The 19,571-nt window shown below is 37.5% G+C and overlaps 1 protein-coding gene across 3 annotated transcripts in view; it reads right to left on the bottom strand.

The window, feature by feature from the left end:
* The window catches only part of KCNQ5 (potassium voltage-gated channel subfamily Q member 5), a 592,520-nt gene that overhangs the window by 72,446 nt on the left and 500,503 nt on the right, over window positions 1-19,571 (bottom strand). For 2 of the 3 annotated variants that reach the window (XM_054490399.2, XM_054490397.2), the window contains 3 exons: window positions 14,851-14,946; window positions 5,685-5,779; window positions 1,821-1,847 (listed from right to left, as the gene is read on the bottom strand). In XM_054490399.2, coding sequence (XP_054346374.1) covers window positions 1,821-1,847; window positions 5,685-5,779; window positions 14,851-14,946 — 218 coding nt within the window. The remainder of the gene's footprint in view (window positions 1-1,820; window positions 1,848-5,684; window positions 5,780-14,850; window positions 14,947-19,571) is intronic. The other variant, XM_054490398.2, reaches the window with a different exon arrangement.

Raw genomic sequence — 19,571 nt, 5'->3', positions numbered from 1 at the left:
CACTTTAATTTTGTCTTTGTTTTCTGCTGTGCTAACATTTAAAAACAGTACAATATCATTGTGCCAGCCCAAGGTGACCCCTCCTTCAGGGTTGCCATAGAGTTTACACTTATTCGAGGCACCTCCATGTCATTTACAAACTTCTCTTTTAGGTGTTAACAGCTCCGTTTTGGAGGATGAAGCTAAGATGGGTGATCGCACTCTCAGGTAGCTCTGGAATTTGTGCCAAGGATGGTCTCTGTCCTTTGGATTTGGAGGCAGATCACCTTTGAGATAATTAGTAAATGGATAGCTCCTGAGACAATGAAAGCTTTTAAAATATCACCAAAGCAACTATAAGCTAGCTTAAAATGGCTATGACTTATTTTGTGTAACTTTTTTCAAGTAAAATTGTCACAACAGAAGGATGGTGAGCTCTGTATGGAATCTAGAAAATGGACTAAAGGTCTAGAGTTGGTCAGCTTGTCTCTTCCAGTGTCTAGGCAAAGACTATTCTGAATCCAATGACTAGAACCTCTCTTTGGTCAAAAACGTTTCTTAGGTGGGGAAGAATGACTTTTTCCTGGAAATATCTCCAAGGAATATCCAATGCCCTTGGCTCTAACTCTATGCTACCAAATAAGAGAAGGGACTTTAATGCCATCCCTTGGGTAGGTTACCTACCCAGAAGATGTGCCTGATGTTGTATATCCTACCGTGCCTATCTCCCATCATAGACGAATGCATTTATGTTTTGATTTGTATATCTTTACATATAAACATAATGCAAAAATGGATAATCCAGAGCCGTAATACACCAAGTGAACTTTCAAAACTGGCTTCAGTATTGCATAAATATATTATGATTAACATAATTATTATAATAGTACTAAGCTAAAAGAACAATCCCTGGGCCCACACTGGCCTCCACTCAGGGACCAACTCTGGGTAGGTGGATGCCTTCATTTCTTTATGGAAACGAAGTGACAATGATAGGAAAAAAAATGTATCTCTTCTTCCTTTCCAGGCACCTGGGATTCTCCTTGCTGGTTCTGCCTCTGCCACTCTTCACATCATTAATGCTGGGTTCCACCTGGCTCTGTTTTTCAGGGCTTTGCTCTCAAATCTAGGCACTTCCTGGTACTCATTAACACAGATCAAGAAATTTTTCTTTCACCTCGTATTCCCTCTAGGTTTAATTCTCTGCTGTAATCTGATGATGCATTCCATCTAAGTCATAGGAAATTGATAATAAATTATTTGGGGAATTTTTGGGAGGGCTGTCTTCTTCCTAAAAGATGGGGGTGGGGCTCTTTCTGAGTCACTTGAGTAGACCTCAGCACTCAATGGGCTGGAGATCTGGAAATGTCACAGAGAGATGGTTTCATCTTGCCAAAAAAAAAGATTATATATATATCTCACTCCAAAAGATGGACCCTAGTGAAGGGGAGTGTATCCTAGACTGCTGCCTGGACTTTTAACATTCAGAAAAAAAATTCCTTTTTCATTCTCTCGATTACCATATTTGAATACTTTGATAAGACTTCTGTCTGGGAAAATGACAGCAAGGACTATTCCAAGATCAGTTCCCCTCCTCCCCCACCTCCAAATATTCCATGCCCTGCAGATTTTAAAAAAGCAGGGAGTGAGTTAGGGAAAGACACTTTGATACTAAGAGGGGAAAAATCAATAAAATAGCAACCTTTGCAGGCAATCTTGTGAAAGGTCACTTTTATTCATCTTGTATTTGTTGATCGATTTTACTCACATGAGACACATTTAAAACATCTGGTAGGTATCAGATTTATGAACAAACATGTAGCAAGAGAGAAATCACAAACCTGCTTGATGCTTCCCCTTGTTCTTTCCTTCAGGTGCGTGCAGGCAGAAGAGAAATGATGATAAACCAGTGAATATATTTATAGCACTTGATAATGGCCAAATTGGAGATTGGGGAATCAAATACCTTAAGTAACTCTTTTCATGCAAGATCCACAAAAGCAATGTTCTTTATAATAAATGTACTCAACTTGCTAACATATATTCTTTGTGATATGGACCAGAGATAGCACAACATTTACTTGGCAAAGCCAAGACTGCCCACGTAGAATAAAAAACAATAGACTTTTCATTAGCCAAAGCTATCCATGGCTAAGAAAAAGTGGTTCTGATCTAACCAGCATTAGCAAGGGCTCTTAGAATGTTGCTAGTTACAACATAACTGTTCCCTGTGCATCTGGCAGACTTAGGTTTCTAAACCTGGATTCATTAATGAATTGTATCTCAGTCACTTGCTGAGGCAGATTTTTTTTTGTATCGTATAAAATCTAAATTTCCTTGGAGTAAATAAGGTACATAGTATATTTACCAAAACTCTTTTAGCCTATACTGTTGGGTGGCATTTGTAATAATTCATTTTAGCAAATGTAGGTCTAAGCACCATGGTGTAGGGTCTGTACTCTTTGCAAATGAGCTGTGTGCCTTTGGGCAGGCACCTTATTTGCTTGCAGGTTTTGGTTTTCTTATGAGTAAATCAAAGGCTTTAGGTTAGATAATCTCCAAATCCCCACTTCTTAAGGTACCACAAGGTGTTTTTGGAGCTTGATAATTCCCCATAGCCTCATAAAATATCTGACTCATTCCCTAAATAGCATATTTACCTGTGTTTTGCCCTTTGCAGCTTCACTCTCTTTGAGGAGAAAATCAAGAAAAGTACTTGCTTCTATACATCCTTCTGTTATTAAAACAAAACTTTGAAATAGAACTGCTAAGACGCAGGTTTGAGTGTCCCTCCTCCCATTTCTCTCTGCCCTGCACAGCTGTTTCTTAGACCTCTCTCTCATCCTATTTCGTGGAATCAAAGCATCCCACTATGTCTCTAAAACTATGGGGAACAAGAGCATGGGGCTGGTGTTTTTTAATGATAACAATAACATTGATGATGAAGATGATGATATTGTTGATAAATTGATCTTCTCCCTGCCATTTATTTGAAATTATAGCCTCTGATGCTCCCTAAATTCCTTCTTTATTTTACTTTTCTCCTTAGCACTTAATGCCATCTAACATATCCTATATTTATTTATTTATATTTTCTATCCCAGCATCCCTTGAATACATACTTCCCAAGGCCAGAGATTCTAACTTTTTTTTTTTTTTTACTCCAACTGCTTCATTCTCAGTGCCTAGAACTATGCCTTGCACATCATAGGTGCTCAGTGAGTAATTGTTGAATGCATACATGACTGAATAAATTATCTTTCCCATCAGAAGTTCTTAGGCTGAATGCTAAAGCAAAATACACAATGTAAATAAAATAGTAATTGTAGTCTGTTTCTTACTACAACACTCTCCATTTGGTAAGCCACTTAAATATAAAAAGATCCCTCTAAGTCATTGAAAATTATTGTCACTTGATTAAATCAAGTTTGCTTTGTAAAGCAAAAGTTTGAACTTGGCTTCAGGGACTCTGTGAATACATTAAAATTGTAGGCAAAGTATTTATTTTCTTGTGCATTGATTATCTTTCTTGGGAAAGACCCCATAATTTCCATCACATTCTCAATGGTTTAACAAAAAACAACAACAAAGATTAAGAACCTCTGCATTTTGAAGCAATGAAGCATCACTGGAGGAGGAGAGATGTTAGGACATCTAGTTTCCCATGAACTTTACCAGTGACTGCTGTGTCATTCTGGACAAATAACTGTTTTTCATTCAATGGAGCTGAGCCCCATGGTTCATGAGGTTGCAGGAAAAGGAAAGTGAGGGAAAGGCACAGTGGGACATGAGGAACACAGGTGTTTGCATAAATCCTCCTCCACCTCCACCCCCACTTAAGACAGGGAAAATATCAGACGAATAGAAAGAACTTATGTGAATAAAATAATAGTTGATTTACTGGGGGAATTTGACTCATTATTAAACAGTTCTTCCAGGCTTTTAATGACTTTTAATCCAAAAACTGCAGTAAGTGGGAAGCCAAATAATCACATATGATAACAGACCACTCTCCTCTGTCACTTGAGAATTCTCTATCGGTTTTCCTGCTCAGATTCTCTTTTTACATTTACCCAGCAAACTTCATGAAGACAAGAAATACAATTTCTATATAATTTTTATTTTTGGTTCATAATCCCAAGGAATAAATAGCACAGGAATTATGTTCTATTTTTGGTTTTTTAATATCAAAATGTTGAAAGGGTCTTAAACTCCATAAAAAGTTCAAGTAAACTTCAAGATCTAAATGAAAAGAGGATTTTAATCCAAACATGCATTCAACAGCATCCATGCTTCTATCCATGCTGAGGTTCCATCCTCTCTGAAATCCCTGGAGCGCTATGAATATCTCTGTCCTAGGTGCTGACAAGAATTTTGGATACCACCCACCAGGAGACATTTCCCATTAGAGCTTAGGAATCATCTTGCCCAACTCTTGTCCTTCTCTTTGTGGGTGGGAAAACTGAGGCCAAGGGCAGAACAGGGAAGTAATGTAGTTAATGATGGATCTGGTGCTTCCCAATGGTATGCATTCTGCTGCATCGCAAACCTCCATTAAGACGGCACTGGCAGGGAATGTCATGGAGGTTTCCTCAGCTGATATCCCCCAAGATCAGTAAGAACAGGTGGTTTTTTCTGAGTCAGTTAGGTGTCCTGAATCCCATGAAGCCACTAGGATTAAGGTTTTGTTGGGCTATGAAGAAAAACAGCCGGTGCTTTCACATGCTAAGTCGGATGAGCAATTTAATAACTTTTGAACAACCTGAGGAACTGACTATGCTAATCAAGCTGGGTGACTCACAGAAAGCCTTTCTCATGACTTACTGCTTTGGTATTTCAATGAGGACTTCTTTAATTAGGTGGTGAATATGATTTAACATTTTCTGTGATAGTTGAACTGGAGTCCAGGTTTCCAAGACTCCAAGACTAAGCCCCCCCCCTTTTTTTTTAAATTACAGATCTTTGTGGTAATCATTAGGACTGTCCATAATGTCCTTGGTTCTTGCTTCCTTCTAGGCACATGGTAAAAGGTAAAATTGTACTTCCCCATTTTCTTTGAGTTTAGGCATGGCTGGGTGATTTACTGTAGCCAACGAAATGTGAAGAAAAGTAGTCTTACTTTAAAATTGTGAATGCTAATTCCAAATTTTAATCTGCTGGGTCCCATTGCCTCATTGTAAACTATAATCCTATCAGGACTCCTATTTTTCTCTTTTTTTGCCACTGACATGAGTTTGATCTGCAAGTAAAAGCTTGAGGACCATCCAGGGAGGATCCAGATGAGAAATGGCTTTGAGAGATCTAAACGTACAAAGATGGATTACTCTCTAAGCACTCATCTCTTGGGGTCAGGTGATGGGTGCAAAATAAATAATCCTTGTTTTTCAAGAACTGTGTGCTTACCTTTAGGATGCTGGTGGGCTTTATGAAATGAGACATTAGAAAATAAGCATGAAATAGTAGAAATAAATCTCTATAAAATTTACATTATTTTAATCTTTAACCCCAGTCTGTGGATTGTTAGGAATGATACTGATTCCATTTAGTTTTGTGCCAGAACTGCTACTAAATAGGTTTGAATCTCTCTAGGAGCAACAGAGAATAAGAGAAGCCAAACATTAACACCTTTTTTTTGTGTGTGTGGGTACAGTTTAACAGACTTGAAAAGACTCAACTACAGTGGCAGCTGTCACACTGATACCTACTTGGTAGGGCTGCAGGTGTGCAAGGCCTTCAAGTGTGGCTTCCAGGTTGCAATGGAAACAGATTTCTCATCAGCTGCGTAACTACGCCAAACACACTGCATGTGGCATAGATGGGGACATGAAAAAGAAAAAAGAGAGCAGGAGATAGAATAAAATAAAAAGAAATGATTAAGTTACTACACATGAAGAATCTTTTACCTCTCATACTTAGCCCTGATAAATACCCAAAGGAGGAAGAAGGCTACTTTGGCATTTTCAGCTGGCTGTTAAACATATTGCACCACATCAGAACTTCTTTTATTTTATTATATTATTTATTTATTTTGAGATGGACTCTCACTCTGTTGCCCAGACTGGAGTGCAGTGGTGCGATCTCAGCTCACTGCAATCTCTGCCTCCTGGGTTCAAGTGATTCTTGTGCCTCAGCCTCTAGAGTACCTGGGACTACAGGTGCCCACCACCATGCCTGGCTATTTTTTTGTGTGTGTTTTTAGTAGAGATGGAGTTTCACCATGCTGGCCAGGCTGGTCTCAAATTCCTGACCTCAAGAGATCCACCTGCCTTGGCCTCCCAAAGTGCTGGGATTACAGGTATGAACCACTGCTCCTGGCCAGAACTGCTTTTCAAAACAACACACCAAGAAGCAAAAGGCCCAAAAAGTGTAATATAATGTAATTTTTGAATTGGTAAGGGAAAGATACTATATTATCCAAAACAAAAAGTAATGATTGACTGGTTAAATGCTAATATCCAAGATAGTAGTTAGGTAAGCGACTTGAGCATGAGCATACATTCTAGAGATTGATCTTTAATCAATATTTGATAAGGGAGAAGCAAAAGACTAATGAAAATCCATTATGCAACTAGTAAGCTAACTAGTTAACTAATGAACACCAGGGTATGCTAGTAATTGAAGTAATGAAATCCTTGAACTATGTAATACTTTTAATGCTAAAAATGAAGATAGTGATATCAAGAAGCAGAACTAAAACAAGATGGGGAAAATGTACTCTCTAGGTGTATAGCTGCAAAACACCTTAGTATTTATGCCATGATCTAAGAATATGTTTATAGCTCTTTGATGTAAAACATAAACTCTCTCCATTTCATATAATTACACCTGGCATACATAAGACAAAATATTTTTATGTGATCCTCACAATCAAAGTGTGAATTAAGATTCCTATTTTGTAGGTGAGAAAAAAAGGGCTCAGATAAATGAAGAGGTTTATACAAGGTTGGCTGAGTTGAGACAATATCTCCAATTGCCTGGCTCTCGGTCGTAGAATCCCTCCAAGGAGACTTGCTGACTGCTTGAAGACTGTTGTTGGAAAAGCTTCCATCTGAACTGCTCATTTGAGAGATTGCCCAACCTTACTTTCCCATATAGATTTTGGTAAATTTCTTTCTTTGTAATGAGTCTGCAAACATCTCTAATGGCCAGGTATTTACTCCAGTCTCCTCAGAGAAAACTTTTTTATTATAGTAGATTAATCAAAACATTTTATTTTATGTGGCAAACCTATTTATTTATTATTTATTTATTTGAGACAGGGTCTCCCTCTGTCCCCCAGGCTGGAGTGTAGTGGCATGATCTTGGCTGTCTGCCACCTCTGCCTTCTGGGTTCAAGCGATTCTCGTGCCTCAGCCTCCTGAGTAGCTGGGACTACAGGCATGCACCACCACATCCAGCTAATTTTTGTATTTTTAGTAGAGACAGGGTTTCACTATGTTGGTCAGGCTGATATTGAACTCCTCACCTCAAGTGATCTGCCACCTTGGCCTCCCAAAGTGCTGGGATTACAGGCGTGAGCCACCATGCCTGGCAGACCAATTCATTTAAATGGGCCATATCCCTAGTACATAACCATCAGTCATGATTGTGAAATCTACAATGAAGAAAATGTGATCTAACAATATTCCTTTTCCTGAGAATATCATTGAATAAATGTATGCTGAATAAAAGTTAAAAATCGACACAACTACTTGGGAAAACTGGAAGTTTCTATGAAAGCTGAACATTTATGTATCCTGTGATACAACTACACACTCCTAGGTACATTTTCAACATATATGCTTATATATGTTCATTAAAAGATATGTACTATATGTTAGTTTCTAATAAACTAAAGCTGGAAATGCCAAAATACCCAGAAACAGTAGAATAAACGGGAAATTTGTGATACATTTACATAGTACAATACTATATGGCAATAGTACATGTAACTACACACAACAATATGGATGAACTTCATGTGAATAACGTTGAGTGAGAAAAAGAAGACACCAAGGAGTACATTTCCATAACGTACAAAAACCAGGGAAAACTATTCTATGCTGTTAGAAGGTAGCACAGTGGTTATCCTTATGGGATAGTGATTGCGAAGCGGTACACAGGAGGTCCTGCTCTGTTTATCTGAGTGCTGGTTATGCAGGTGTGCTCAGTTCTCCTAAGATATGTGCTCTTTTCTGCATGCACATTGTACTTCAATGACATTTCAGAAAGTGATATAAAAAAACTAGAAAAATATAGTAGTAGAACCTGAGGGACTTTTTAATATTTTTGAGGAAGGTTTAAATAATTGAACCAAAGTTCCTTGCCTTCATTACATGGCTCATGCTGATTTAATCTACAAATCTGTGGAAATTTGTGCTAAGTATCTTGATATCTTATATAATGCAACTATTGTTGCATCATCTTGAAATGTTAATTTTTGTAAATATTATATACACACAATTTATAGAGTGATTTAGAATAATTAAGGAAAACATATGGATTTAGGATTGCAGCTTCTTCTGTAGTAGTGATGCCCAGAGATCCTCTAATGTTGTGATGACACAGACGGCTGCCTTAATTAAACAATTTCCATAGAAGACGTCACACATATATGATTTTTGATACATTGAAAGCAAGACTCCTGTAGAACTAGAAGCATATAGCAGGTCTGTACATTATTAGATACCAGTGAAAAAATTCAAAACAACAGAACAACAAAAGAATGGGACCGAGGCTTTGCCTGTGAATGTTATAAAAACTGGGGGCAAAAGAGGCCACTCTGAGAAAATTAAATATTTTCTTTACAATGAGACCTGATGTCTTGCTATTTTTCTATCAAATTGATCCCAACGGCTAAGCTCTTGTTCCCTTTGTTACTCATCTCCCAAAAATGCCTTTTAAATGAGAGGTGTGGAAGGTACAGGTGGCATCTGTCACACGGCTGGTATTAGTTAACAGTAAAAATGAAGGTGGAAAGTGGAACTCTATGCCCTTTACACTCTAATAACTTTATTTTGTCCTTAGGTCTCTCTTAGCAAATTGTTTCTAGTAGCTGAACTTTGAGCCCACATCCCTGTGATCCAGTAGCTGATGTTCCTATATTTAAAGCCAAAACCACACAGTAGTTGGCAAGAGAAAAATAACACTTAGAGGGATTTCCTATGGTTAATTTACATGGTGTATACAATTCAAAGGACAAATCAACAAGAAGCAAAATGAGAGCCAACTTTACCATTTATCAGGTGATGCTGGTGCTCTAGGCAGCCAAACAGATTTGGACTTTGCTCAATAAGTACAAGGCCAGTATAATTCAGTTTTTTGGGAGTATTTTGTTTGTCTTGCAAGTATTACCGTTATGGCATGTTTGATCCTTACTGGAAATGGTGTAGAATGTTTCAGCTGACCATCCAAAGGAATAATGAACATGGAGCTTATTTTTTCAAGGTACAGAGTTTAAAATGTCAAAGTCCTGAAAGTTTTAGGCTATTAACCAGCAATCCCTTTCCACATCTCTCTTCACACTACTTTCTGTTCCTCAGAGGCAACCCCTTCAATTCTTATAGTTGTTGCTTCTATTTTTAAGAATCCTTATTTATTATTATTATTTTTTTGAGACAGGGTCATAATCTATCACCCAGGCTGGAGTGCACTGGTACAATTATAGCTCACAGAAGCTTCAAACTCCCAGGCTCAACCAATCCTCTGGCTTCAGCCTCCTGAGTAGCTACAGGTATGTGAGGACTACAGGTGTGTGCCATTGCACTTGACTTTTTAAAATTTTTTTGTAGAGGTGGGGTCTTGCTATGTTGCACAGGTTGGTCTTGAACTCCTGGCCTCAAGTGATCCTCCCACCTTAGCCTCTCAAAGTGCGGGGGTTACAGGCATGAGCCACTTGCGTCCAGCCAAGAATGCTTATTTTTAAGGATTATGCTTATAGTTATATTTCTTGATTTTTAAATTTTAGACATTATCAATTAACTTCCTATCCTGAAAGATAATGATATTGCCCACTTACCTGCCCTCTTCCCCTCCTTTCATCCTATCAACATTTTAATTTTAACTTCTTAGCTAAGTTACTATTTAATATTATTATGACAATGTAACTGCTGTTCCCAGTTCAGCAATGTGATGTACTATGGCTACTCTTTCTTTCTTATACAAGTTTTTGGTTTTTTTTGGGAGTTATAATTGCCCTATTTTAATTTCTTGATTTGCGTATATGTACCTGTTATGATTACATTCCAGATCTTTCCAACAGAACTATAAAATTCCTCTGGTCAAATGCGTCATGAAATCTGAGAATTCCATTCTTTCGCTTCCTTGAAGATCTTTCTCCTGGAGCTCTCAGCCTCCTTCTCATTCTGTTCTCAAGGCCTGCATAGCTGTTGTCTTGGGACTTCCCTTCCCTATCATCATAGAAATCCCCTTTGCTCTTTCCTGTGCGGAATCTCTTGTTTTCTTGACTCCATGTCTCTTTCTCTCTTGGCTTATCCCCTTGTTTTGGAAGAGAAATTCTATTTACAAAGTTTCTTGAGTAAAGGTAAATGGTAGATTAATTTCTGAGATCTTGCATGCCTAAAAGTGCCTTGGTGCTGCTCTCACACTTGATGGTGGTTTGGCTGGATATAGAGTTCTAGGTTGAAAATAATTTCTATAATTTCGAAAGTATTGTTTCATTGTCTTGTAATTTTGGGGTTACTAATGAGAAATCCTATGTCATCCTTATTCTTGATCCTTTGGCTCTGTCCTGCTCAGAAAGCATTTAGGATCCCCTTTTTGTAAGTTTTCCGATATTTCACTATGATAATGTTGGTGTGAAGTTTTCGGTTCACAGTGCTGGACACTTGGTGAGCTCTTCTACTGTGGCCACTCCCGTCCTCCTATTCCGGAGAATCATAATGTTGTATTTCTCTGATAAAATCTTCCTCTTAGTTTCCCTGCACTTGAGCTGAGATATCTTTATTAGCTGGGTATTGGAATGCCTGGATGGGCCCTTCATGTTTCTTATCTTTTTTGCTTTATTTTCAATCTCTGTTTATTCTAGTTTCAGGGAAATTTTCACAACTTTATCTTACCTTCTGTTTTTTTTTCCTGCCTTCATGTTTTTCACATTGAAGATTTTTTTTCTGAGTCTGTTCCTATATTTATTTATTAAAGAAATGTGATCTCACTATACTGCCCAGACTGATCTTGAACTCAAGCGATCCTCCCACCTTGGCCTCTCAAAATGCTGGGATTACAGGCATGAGTCACCACACCTGGCACTGTTTTTATTTATGACTGGAGCACTAAAAAGATGTAAAATCTCTATATAAGTGGCTTGAGCTTAATGACTAGTGGCTTCGCTTTAGGGTAATTGGGTGGAGACTAAGTCATTTTACTGGGGGAAGCCAAAGTTTCAATACAAGCATATATATTTTTCTTTTGGGTCAGTTGGCATCAAAGCAACATTTTCTAATCTATCCCTACCAGCATTTATTTCACAAACCTTTACTTAATTCCCTGTTTCTGTTTCTAATAAAGCATATATTTATGAGGATGCAAATGCTGCTTTTTGAAAGGGGTAATGGATTCAGATTCAGACAGCAGGGATTTGAGTCCTAGCTCCTCCTAGGCTTGTCTTGAGGATCAAGTAACATAATGTATTAGAAGCACCCTGCAAACTAAAAAGCACTTCATGAGTCTTAAGCATCATTAATAAAAGTTGTGACATTTGGGCAGGTATTCAAAACATTACTGAGAGCTAATTTCTTTTTCCAGACTGCTCCAGCTTGAAATGAAAAGCAAATTTAAAAGAATCATGCGGAGATATTGACACAGCTAAATTTGCTGCAAGCTTCTGGGGTTTTAAATTTTTTTCCTAAAACCCTGAAATGTTGGTTAATTTAGTTCTCTCACCAACCAAATGATGAAGCAATTTGGGCATCTCAGTTGCCCTTTTAAGAAGATAGTGACTCTGGCCTAAAATAAATGAGACGCTTTTGGGCTTGATGGTTTGTGTGTTCAGCAAACCAAATCAGGTTTATTGGGTAAGAAAGTGAAAGGATGATTAAATGAAGTTTGCTTTTCAATCTACTACATCCTGAAATAGAAATTTCTACAATATATAATCAAGGCTTAAAGCCTTGAATTCTGTCTAAAGACTATATAGCAAGGAAGAACAATGAACAAATTAATAATTATATTATTATTTCTATGTGTAATAAATAAATTAATTGCATTTAAATGAAGGAGCAATTGCTTTTAAAATTAGTAGATTCTACTTTGATTAACGAAACTATGATTAGATTTTTAAAGTACTCTTGAATGCTTCAAGCCTTCCATTTTGCATTATTTTTGTTAAGAACAACATTTAAGTTGGAGTTTTAAGTAAAATAAAAACTCATGATTTTACTTCATTGTTACCTGCATTTGTACAAGTTCAATTACTGATCACAATATATGTTACATAACCCGGTTCCATAAAATAAAATTCTAGGCCTCCAAGTAAAACTGTTCAATTAGCCTCTCCTCCACAGGGTTACCTGTGAGGGAGGCCTTGCCTCATTTTGACTGTAGACATATAAATGCCTCTGCTCCAATGATTTGCTGTAGAAATAACAATTTCTTTTCAAGTTCAGTTGGAAATTGTTGTTGCACAGTCTAGTAGTCAATAATGATAAGTTAGATCAGGAGATTTCCTGCAGTTATTCTCTATATTTCTCTTGTATGGTATGGCAGCCGTTAGCCACTTGTAGCTATTGAACACTTGAGAAGTGGCTAGTGCCATTGGCAAACTTGGTTTTTAATTTTAATTAATTTAAATGTAAAAAGCTACATGTAGCTAGTGGTTACTGTATTGAGCAGCACAGCTTTGTATCATCACAACTGATATGTGCATGAGAAATTCCTCAGAGCTCACTTTCTAACAAAACAGCTGATATTCCAAGAGGTTTTATTGTGTAAAATGTATTATTGGTTCCATATGTAGACAGAGCTTGGTGCTCAGACGGATGAAAGGAACCCATGCAATAACTTCTGCACTCACAGGTTGGAAAACATTGTTCTAGAGTGAAGGAAAATTAAAGGATAAGAACAGTAAAGAGAAAAACTTATTAGAAGTATTGGAACATGTGTAACCAGTTAAGGAGTGCTAAAAGATGAAAGGCTATGAATTCTGGACCTTGGGGTATTTTGTGTGTGTCCTAAAGTGTGTGAGTCCTCTTTCCATTCTGCTGATTATTGTTTGGCATCAGATCTTAAACTCCAACTTCATATAAGAAAATAGAGTTTACTTTCTCTTTAGTGACCTTTTAAAACCTGTAAAGAATAAGTAAAAAAAAAAAAATTGTAAAAAATAATGTAAAAAAATAGATATTCTCAGTGATTTGCACTGGAAGTCATGCCCGATGGTCTACTTTCTTGTCAACAGTTGCAGAATAGCTTGATTTAAAAATTAATGTCCTCATTTAATGATTAGATATAAATAGATCTCCTTCATGATATAACTGAGCCATACTGCCCCCTTCTTTCCCCAGCTCCATGTCTGTGGGAGGCACTGCATATATCACAGCCACAGATAAACACTAAAGGTAGGGGTTGCGGTGGTTATCTCCCACCAACCCACCCACCCAAACCTACAATCTAAATTAAAACAATGTGCTTGTGGCCGGGCGCGGTGGCTCACGCCTGTAATCCCAGCACTTTGGGAGGCCGAGGTGGGTGGATCACGAGGTTGAGAGATGGAGACCATCCTGGCTAACACGGTGAAACCCCGTCTCTACCAAAAATACAAAAAAATTAGCTGGGCGTGGTGGCGGGCGCCTGTAGTCCCGGCTACTAGGGAGGCTGAGGCAGGAGAATGGCGTGAACCCGGGAGACGGAGCTTGCAGTGAGCTGAGATCACGCCACTGCACTCCAGCCTGGGCGACAGAGCGAGACTCTGTCTCAAAAAAACAAAACAAACAAACAAACAAAAAATAAAACAAAACAACAACAACAAAAAAACAGTGTGCCCGTTACTGCAGCGTTAAGGCAAGTTTCCTAGGGCCTTGGAGCACCACTTCAAGCCCCTCCAGTTTAGAAATTTGGTAGCTTCCACTTCCATAGCAGGAGGGGAGAAACTTTAGATTGTAGAATTATTTTGTCCATAACTAAATGTCAACTCTACATTATGAATCTAACAAAAATATATTTTGTGATTCTTAACCTGGATCTAGGATGGAAAATATATGGATGGCAAAAGGAGAAGCATTCCTTTTAGTGCTGAAGCTAATCCTGAGTTACTGAAAAGAAAATGAAATGCTAAATAACAACCTATGTATTAGGAGCTAGCTTCAAATTATATACTTATTGTTTAATATTCTCAAACACTGATGTACTCCATAGTCCCATCAGCTCTCAAAATAGGATAGCTATTTCTGCTAACTGCCCTAGATGGCACTAAAAGCAATTTCACAGGTATTAAACCTTGACATTCTAAACAAATATGTTGTTCTTTAAAACAGCAACATACATCTGGCTGGAGAAAGTAATTGTAATGCAGGGAACAATGCCCTGTTCTGCTCCATCACTTAATGATCAATTATGTTTCCTCAAGTAATTCATAAGACATATTAGATAATTCCACGAGCCACACAACTGCTAACCTTTGCATGGCCTTGCTGACATGGTTACTTAGTCTGAACAATGCATAGACCATTTGCTAAAAATACATGTGTTTCAGTTTGGGAGAGGAGGAACAAATCCAAGACTGTCCAAATCCAAGACTGTACATTAAGTTCTGACTTCATTTTATAAAAAGAAACAAAGCAGTAGTTCTACCAAGCAATGAAGCACAGAGATTGGAAAATGACCCATCAAGCACTATGGACACAGATGTTGCCATCTACCTATTACATTGACATTTACCTGAATGAGGTTGGCAGCTGGGTTCCTTCTTTTCTCAAAGTGTTTCTGGCGGTGTTGTTCTTGTACTTTTAATGCAAAACCTGAGCCAAGAATGCCCTGGAACAAAATACAAAAATGGCACTCAAAAATTTCAAAAGCACTGTTAAATAATACAAACATTAAAAAGTCACTAAAATGAGTCTGAGAGAAGACAAATGGTATGTAACCTGTCCATAAACATGTTACTTATTAAAATAAGCAGTATTTCTCTCCATTATAATACCAATAGCCAATGGCAAATTGTTGGGCAATACTGCCAGGAGATACAACTTCTGTTCTTTAGTAAGTCAATTAGGCATTGTCATTTATTATCTTTTGTGGTATAACATAGGCACCCTGATTATAAATAAAATCACAATAAAATTTTTTTTTGTGTATGTGGCCTTCTCTGTGACATTTCTTTTCCCCTAAGTTAGATTGAATGGTCTCATCCAGTGATGGAATGTAGAGAACATGAATTTCAACTTGGGACAGAGCTGGATTTTAAATCTGGGGGAGTTAAAGTCTCACTGCTGTGAACGTGGGAATACTTCTAGCAGTTTGATGAGACTCTGAAAGTTAGATTCTCTATCCATGAAATGGAGGAGAGAGGACTGTATAAAATCTGTCCCAGCTGTAGTTCTTTATAATGTTATAACTCTATACCTACTAAAAGAAAAGTAAAATGGAGAGCAGGGATACTCAGTTTTGAAGATATACAGTAGAGGGTTTTCTATTTTGCCCATTTGTACAATAGAGACAAGAACGTGGATCATTGAAAACACATTCCCATTTTAATTAACACTTTTACCATTCCTTGCCATTTTTATTTTGGCTCACCTATTCAGTTTTTGGAATTAGTAAGATTAGTATTCCCTTCTAGGTTTACATTAGTTTTGGGCCAGTTTGCTTTTCTTCTGCTTATCATCTTGATCTGCCAAAATTCTGGTTCTTTGATGTCCCCCACTCTTTTCAATTTGCTCTGGTCTACTAACATTTGTAAAAACAAGATGCTTTGTCTCAGCCTTGGGTTGGCTTTTGGAGCTTGCTAAATTCAGTCTCTGGGCTTTGTCTTTAACTCTTGAGTTTATTGGCATGGGACTGGGAGCTCTGCTGCTTTCAAGTCTGTGGATTTTACTTGTTAGCTATAAATTATTAGTTTTTTATTAAACTTCAAGGAGTCTAACCCTTTGGTTAGAGATGGACATTTTATAAGTACTAAGTCAGTATTTGCCACAGGTAAGGAATGGTTGTTTTTCTTTCTTTTTATTTTTAGAGTAGCTCAAAGATGGTTCAAAGATGCTATAGGCTGCCTGGAGAGGTGGTGGGTTTTTCATCTCTAGAAGGTGTTAAATCTCAGCTGAATAATAACTTGGCTGAGATATTTTTGGGCTCTAGATAACCTTTAACCTTCCTTCTTATCTTGAGATTCCACAATTCTGAGTACATCTGTGACAATAACCAGACAATAAGTAATGTAATCATGTTTAAAATACGCAGTGGTCTAATAATACTATTTGCTATTCATGAGCAATGATCTACTCCATTATTAATTAGTATAAATGACTGTACTATGAAATTAGAAATTACATCATAGGTTCTGTTTTCCATCTCTCCTTTTCAGTGACTGTCTTACACTGTCTAAGATCTGTATCTCATACAGGTTGTGATTGTACAAACTAAGCTTTATAAAAACCTGGTCTCTGTGATCTGGTTTATAGATTTAAACAACATTTCCGTCCATTTAGGTGTTATAAAAATGCCCCTCCATTTCTAAATCCAGAACAACTTAAGTCATTTGTAACTTCTAATTTTTTTCTGCTATTTAAGATCATTTAGGAAAGATTTCTTTATTTTCCTTTTAATACTACTTTTTATAAAGTGTAGACATGTAAGAGAATATGAAATACCAAAATTTCTAGCATATATTTATAATATGTATTATATATACATGCATTTATGTGCATATATGTGTATAATCCACTTGTATGGAGCATAATTTAGATTTTGCAGACATTGAATTAACAGCACTAGCTACCATTTTGAGCACTTATGATGTGGATGTGAGGTTCGGAGTTTAATCTCCTTTGGAAAATAAAGACAGGCCCTACATAGCACAAATCTATCATCCGCTAAACAATCTAAAATGTGCTGAAAATCACATTGGCATTGCTCGGAAACATATATTACGAACGGTAAATGTTCGCTACGTATTTCTTGCGCCAGACTGTACATTATAGCAGTTATTAAACCAGGTCTGCTTATTGTCTCATCATGGCTCCTTTCCAATTTTTTTCCACCTCTCTCTTAGTACACAGCTTGGTGCACCTAAACAGGAGTCTGTGAAAATAAGGTCTATTATATAGATATACACACATAAAACATGGCTTAAGCTTTGAACATATGTGTCATCCCTTCAAATACTGACACCAATAAATGTAAAGAAATTTACCCTTCATTATCTTCTGGATTAAATGAACCTAATTTGTAACCCACACATAGCAAATAAGCGATGCTGAAAGATATCCTATTTTTTTATTTTTTATTTTTTTTGAGATGGAGTCTTGCTCTGTTGCCCAGGCTGGAGTGCAGTGGAGTGATCTCAGCTCACTGCAAGTTCCGCCTTCCAGGTTTACATCATTCTCCCGCCTCAGCCTCCCGAGTAGCTGGGATTACAGGTGCCCGCCACCACGCTCGGATGATTTTTTGTATTTTTTAGTAGAGACACGGTTTCACCGTGTTAGGCAGGATGGTCTCCATCTCCTCACTTTGTGATCCGACCGCCTCAGCCTCCCAAAGTGCTGGGATTACAGGCGTGAATCACCATGCCTGGCAAGATACCCTATTTTTTTTAAATGGTTTTTAACATGTTATTATATGCAATAATTACATTTAATTAATATTGTTAAGGATTACAGTGGCCAATATTTTTAATGGAATGGTTAATATCTTGAGTCAAACAGCACTAGTTCTTGCCCTGAATTTACTAGCTGGAGGTCTCAAGGAATTCAGTCTCTATAAAACTCAATTTCTTCATCAATGAAAATACTCTTAGCAGGAATATCTAGCAGAAGACAAGGGAGCACTCTAAAGAGGAGAAAGACCTGCATATCAGGGTAACACAGGCGAGCTGGGGCTTCTTCTGTGAGCTCATTAGCCCAGAGATGGAGCGGGCACCAGGGGAAGTGACCCCACAGTGGCGCTTTGGAAGGGTGGCTTGTATGACTCTGTGATGTGCAGGACGGCCCTTCTGCTTTGAGGGTAAGATGGAGAAAGGCTCTTTTCTTTCTTGGTTCTCAGGTGTCCCAGGTGGGAGGAACCCTACATAGGGGCAGCCCACAATCCACCTCTAGCTTTCTCAGCAAAATGTCAATGTGTCTTCCTAAACTTCAATCAGACAACTCTTTTGGTTGGCAGATACACAGGATATAATGAAATCTCTGGCAATCTTGTTTTTTTCTAAAGGTATATATGGACCATTCAGTCTTTCATTTAATAAATAAGGACTCAGAAAATATTGTGAGGTTTCAATAAAAGATCCTTAGTAGAGGTTACTTTTCTTGGCATTGTTAAGAAATGTTATTTTCTGTGAAAACAAAATTTTCAGATTTCCAACATGGGTTAATTTAATTTGCATATAAAAATTTCATACTTACTTTATTGGAAACATTTCCAAGAATGACTACTTAGTCTCTGACCTTAACTTAACCTAGTGACATATTTAACCTCCCTGTGATAGTTTAGAGTTTCGTTATGGGGACTGCCTTTTTGCTGTGCTGGGTGCAGCCAACTTCCAGAGGTGTGTTGACCCTAACACTAATTGGCCCTAGATCTTCACACATTTTGTTTTCCCTTTTTATTTTATTTTATTTTTACTGACAGGATACACATTTTGAACATTGATGTCTGCTTGCTACTCACAGATTTCCTTTTCCCTTCTTTGCTGTTAGTCTTTTACCATTTCTTTCTGTTGCAGTGTTTGTTCTATCATCTTCCTCTATATTTGTTGTTTATAATCTTCAAAGAATTGTGAAACCATATAGGTGAGTTTATCAGAATTTTCTCTGGATGAAGACTAAGTTATGAATTAGTTCTCAAGTGGCTCTCCTATGAGGACAGAACATAGACTGTTGTCTATTTCAACAGCCCAGAGGTTGCCTACCTCCTTGTTCATAGTTTTTCACTGAATCATAGAGGTTGCTCTACATGTGGCCTCAGGATAAATATAAACACAAAAGCTGCAATTATTTTGTGCCATTATTTTGGGAAAAAACCCAAGACTGTGTTGTATTGTTTCTAAAGGTATTTTCCTGTAGGGAATCTGATTATTGAGTGAATCTCTTCTCTGTTCTGAATTGTTGAGATTGCCAGATGAAGTTGCCTTGGATACGTAAGATTTTTTTTTTTTTAATTCTCCTGGATTTCATCATTTTGTTCCAGGAAACATGTATTTCTAGATTCATACAGGCAAAGGGAAGTAACATTTATTGAGAGTTCTCTTCATGACAAGCACTTGACTTACATTATTACATTGGTCTGCACAAAATTTCTCTGGGCTCAATAATTCTTCCTCCATTCTATTAAAAAAGAAACTTATTCAGGGTCACTGTTCAGGCTGAATTGCGTCCTTCCAAAATTCATATGTTGAAGTCCTAATCCCCATGACCTCAGAATGTGACCTTGTTTGAAAATAGGGTCCTTAC

Source organism: Pongo pygmaeus, chromosome 5 (genome assembly GCF_028885625.2).
Source record: "Pongo pygmaeus isolate AG05252 chromosome 5, NHGRI_mPonPyg2-v2.0_pri, whole genome shotgun sequence".
In the NCBI taxonomy this organism is placed as follows: Eukaryota; Metazoa; Chordata; class Mammalia; order Primates; family Hominidae; genus Pongo; species Pongo pygmaeus.
Note: the sequence above shows the minus strand (reverse complement) of the source record. Positions and strands in the feature narration are given on the sequence as shown.